The sequence below is a fragment of the Medicago truncatula genome, chromosome 8 (genome assembly GCF_003473485.1).
Source record: "Medicago truncatula cultivar Jemalong A17 chromosome 8, MtrunA17r5.0-ANR, whole genome shotgun sequence".
NCBI lineage: Eukaryota > Viridiplantae > Streptophyta > Magnoliopsida > Fabales > Fabaceae > Medicago > Medicago truncatula.
This window is the reverse complement of record NC_053049.1, coordinates 43,278,865-43,282,170: the sequence shown is the minus strand read 5'-3', so window position 1 is coordinate 43,282,170 and position 3,306 is coordinate 43,278,865. Positions and strand designations below refer to the sequence as shown.

Sequence of the window (3,306 nt, the reverse complement as noted above, 5' to 3'; positions counted from 1 at the left end):
TTTTCCTTGCTTCGATTCGTAAATTAAAATCTTATTCGTAATTTTGTTTTAGAAGATTTTTATTTCAACAGAGTAGGTTTTATAATTTTATATTATGTTTTAGAACACCCCTAATTTTTGTATTTTGGTATTATTTAATTTTCTTATTACCCTGAGAAGAGATGATAAAAAATATTAGATATTTTTATTTATTGGAAATTGAAATTGAAAGTGCATCCAAGAGAGATGAAAAGAGATGATAAATAATAATTGTTGGAAACCCAAAATTTCATCCCGTATGGTATCATATGGCATACTATATATATATATATGTACAAGCTACAACTAAGTTCAAAAGATCATGAACACTTGTTGAGTGAGCATGTATATTCAATTTGAGTATAGCTAGAAAGGTGCAGATGCTATGTCCCTGAATGCTTCTTGGGGGATTAGCTCCAATTCTTCACCCAAATCCATGTTACCGGATCCCATGCTAGAAGCAGCACTCACCACTGGCTGCAATCCCTACCATTTGATCAAATATTATTATTGGTGTCACAGTTAATTAAATTTTCGTACACACAATCACATTATTACAGGCATATATACATAAATATATTTTGCTATTGCCTTAAAAAAAAACTTGTGGTATTTCTTTTTGTTTTAGACCTATCCCAACAAGATTAATCTCCAAATTTCGAACAAGAGGTGAAAACATAGTAAATATATAACTACCTCGGTGAAAATTCTGGAAGCTTCTTCGAAGGTCTTTGTGTTCAATATGTATATTGCTAAATTCTGTGAATAAATCCACATCAACATACCATTGTTAGAAGAACCAATCGAAAAATAATATTAATAGATGAAAAAGAGATAGAGAAAATTATTCTACTACATATTCACTTACCCTTGCAGATTGAATTTGGCCTATGTCAAGAGTCCTAGGCTCTCTTTCAATCGATGAAGTTCTTTGAATGGGTGGTAACCTAGCCATAGGTGCCTCCATTTTATTTTTAGTATGATGAGTTCTTCTCTATATAACGAAAATAAATATAAAAAGTCCCTCACTTCACTTCTATATATAAATCAATCGCGGAGTTGTTGCTAAATTGAAGGAATTAGAATGTGAATTGAATCGTGTCCTTTAAATATATATATATATATAGTTTGGAATATTTGGTGAATTGCCTATAATATGACCCTTAGGTGATGGACCACGCAACCCGCAACGTGGTGAACCATAAAAGGTGGGTTACACGTGGCACAATAGGTGAGGCACAGATGGTGAGATAGTAGAAAGAGAGAGAGAGAATATAGAAAAGACTCATGCAAACAAACGTGTTTTGTATGGTTTGTATATAAATGGAAATAAAAAGAGGTTAGTGAATTATGAACGTATTTACGTGTTGGGATAATGTTGGTAGGTACGGAGGAGGAGGAGGAGAGAGTAACGGTGGAATGGAATGGAATAGTCAGGGCAGGCACCGCCATTCGAAAGGTCCACGTCAATCAAACTTTGGTTGTAAACGTGTACGTATCACATGTTGATGTATTAATTCACCACCTTTTAAGAAAATAAATATGCGATCTTCACTGCAACTCAATAATTGTTGATGGCTCAGTTTTATGGCTTTGTACATACTTCCTATAATTTATTTTTTTATTTATTAAATAATTGTTATATTTAGTTTATTTCTAGGTTAGGTACATTACTGAATGAATCTAAAAAATTAATTTTTTTTTATAAATAGAATCGGAGGGAGTATTATTTTGGGATTCATCTAACTTAATGTAAGTGGCTATCAGTATCTCTAACATCCTTGACACTAATTTCATGTTTGAAGCTATTCTGAATCTAAGCAAAGCTTTATTTATGGTGTGTTTGGAAAGAGTTTTAGAAGAGAAAAGAATGAGAGGATTTACTTTTCTTTTTTAATTTATAGATATTATAAAATTATTTTTAAAAATAAAAGTGAGTCATTCTATTCATTTTTCTCCTAAACCTTTAATCCAAACACATCCTTAAATTTTTTTTAAACTTAGTTCAGTTAAAAGACAGACAAAAAATATGCCTACTTGTTAGTTAGGAAGTTAATTCTTATATGTCTTATTATATTGCGACTGATATTATTAATTAAATAAATTGATTATAAAAAAACTAAGATAATTGTAGATCAATAAATCTTTTTTTTTTTAGGGAGATTAACAAATCCTATTATTAGTTCAAATGTGATTTGATATAATTTATTGATGCAATAATAAAAAACAAACTTTTGTACGAAGTACTATTAATTTATTTGAGTAACTTAGACAAAGCTTTGTTGATATTGTCGAAATTGGGACTTGCCCCCTACAACATTTGCGTGGTGGTTATTAAATCTAGTGACCTCTTATTAGATCTTAACAATTTTCAATTGGACCATGCATGTATATACGTTGTAGGGGTCTACACACTCAAAATTACAATGTGAATATAATTAAGATTGCATCAATGTAAAGGGTGGGAAATCTGGGAAAGAGAGTGAAGATAACAAGCAAAAGAATAAAGGCAAAATAAATGCTATAACAACTTCTTTCAATAATTATCTGTCTTTATTTCTTGGATCAGTATTACATTATATAGCTCTTATCCCCTTTTCAAAGAAAGAGCATATTCCTACGGTCTGGCACATGTAGTACTATTGATACCTTATCCTAACAGATGTGATAATGACTCATACTATTCTAGACCCTTCCTAAGACTGATGATCTGTCTTGGCTGCCTTCTTTGTCTTATCAGCTTTGGTGACATAGTCCTTGAACCATTTGGGTTGGGTCTTGTTCCTTTTGGATTTGCCTCTTGGGCTGGGCTCATCACCTTCTGGTCCATAGTCTATCTCTTCCTCACTGTGGTTCATGACATCCCCCGGACCTTCCAAAGTCACCTTGTCCTCAAGGTGGAATTCAGGGTACTGTTGTGCAATGGCAGAGTAAGGTTCCCAAGTAGAGTCTTCCGGAAATGAGCTTTCCCATTGAATCAACACATAAGGTTCGACATCATGCGCTTCATGTTTCCAGTCCAGCACTGTTAAAGGCTGAAGTAATGGGTGGTTATCCACAATATTGTCAGGCAGTGACAAGGAACCTGGAGAATGTCCGTGACAAGGTTTGAGTTTGGATACATGAAAAACTGAGTGGATTTTGCTTGTTGGTGGAAGTTCTAGCTCAAAAGCAACTTCTCCGACGGCCTTGGTTATCTTGAAAGGGCCAAAGAACCTATTAGACAGCTTTTGAATGCGTTTGCCAGCCACTGAGTGTTGCTTGTAGGGCCGCAATTTGACAAATACA

General features: G+C 33.5%; 1 protein-coding gene across 2 annotated transcripts; it reads right to left on the bottom strand.

Annotated features, from left to right (window-relative positions):
• Positions 1-222: 222 nt before the first annotated feature.
• Positions 223-1,116, bottom strand: LOC11442614 (uncharacterized). 2 transcript variants are annotated; one of them, XM_024773917.2, is made up of 3 exons: positions 887-1,116; positions 715-777; positions 223-495 (listed from the first exon to the last, which is right to left on the bottom strand). In XM_024773917.2, exons 1-3 carry the CDS (start codon positions 983-985, stop codon positions 385-387), a joined length of 273 nt encoding a protein of 90 aa, XP_024629685.1. In that variant the 5' UTR covers positions 986-1,116; the 3' UTR covers positions 223-384. The 2 variants fall into 2 exon arrangements, with proteins under 2 accessions (XP_024629685.1, XP_003630263.1); XM_003630215.4 differs by having other exon boundaries at positions 223-504; positions 887-1,113.
• Between the last annotated feature and the right edge of the window lie 2,190 nt (positions 1,117-3,306).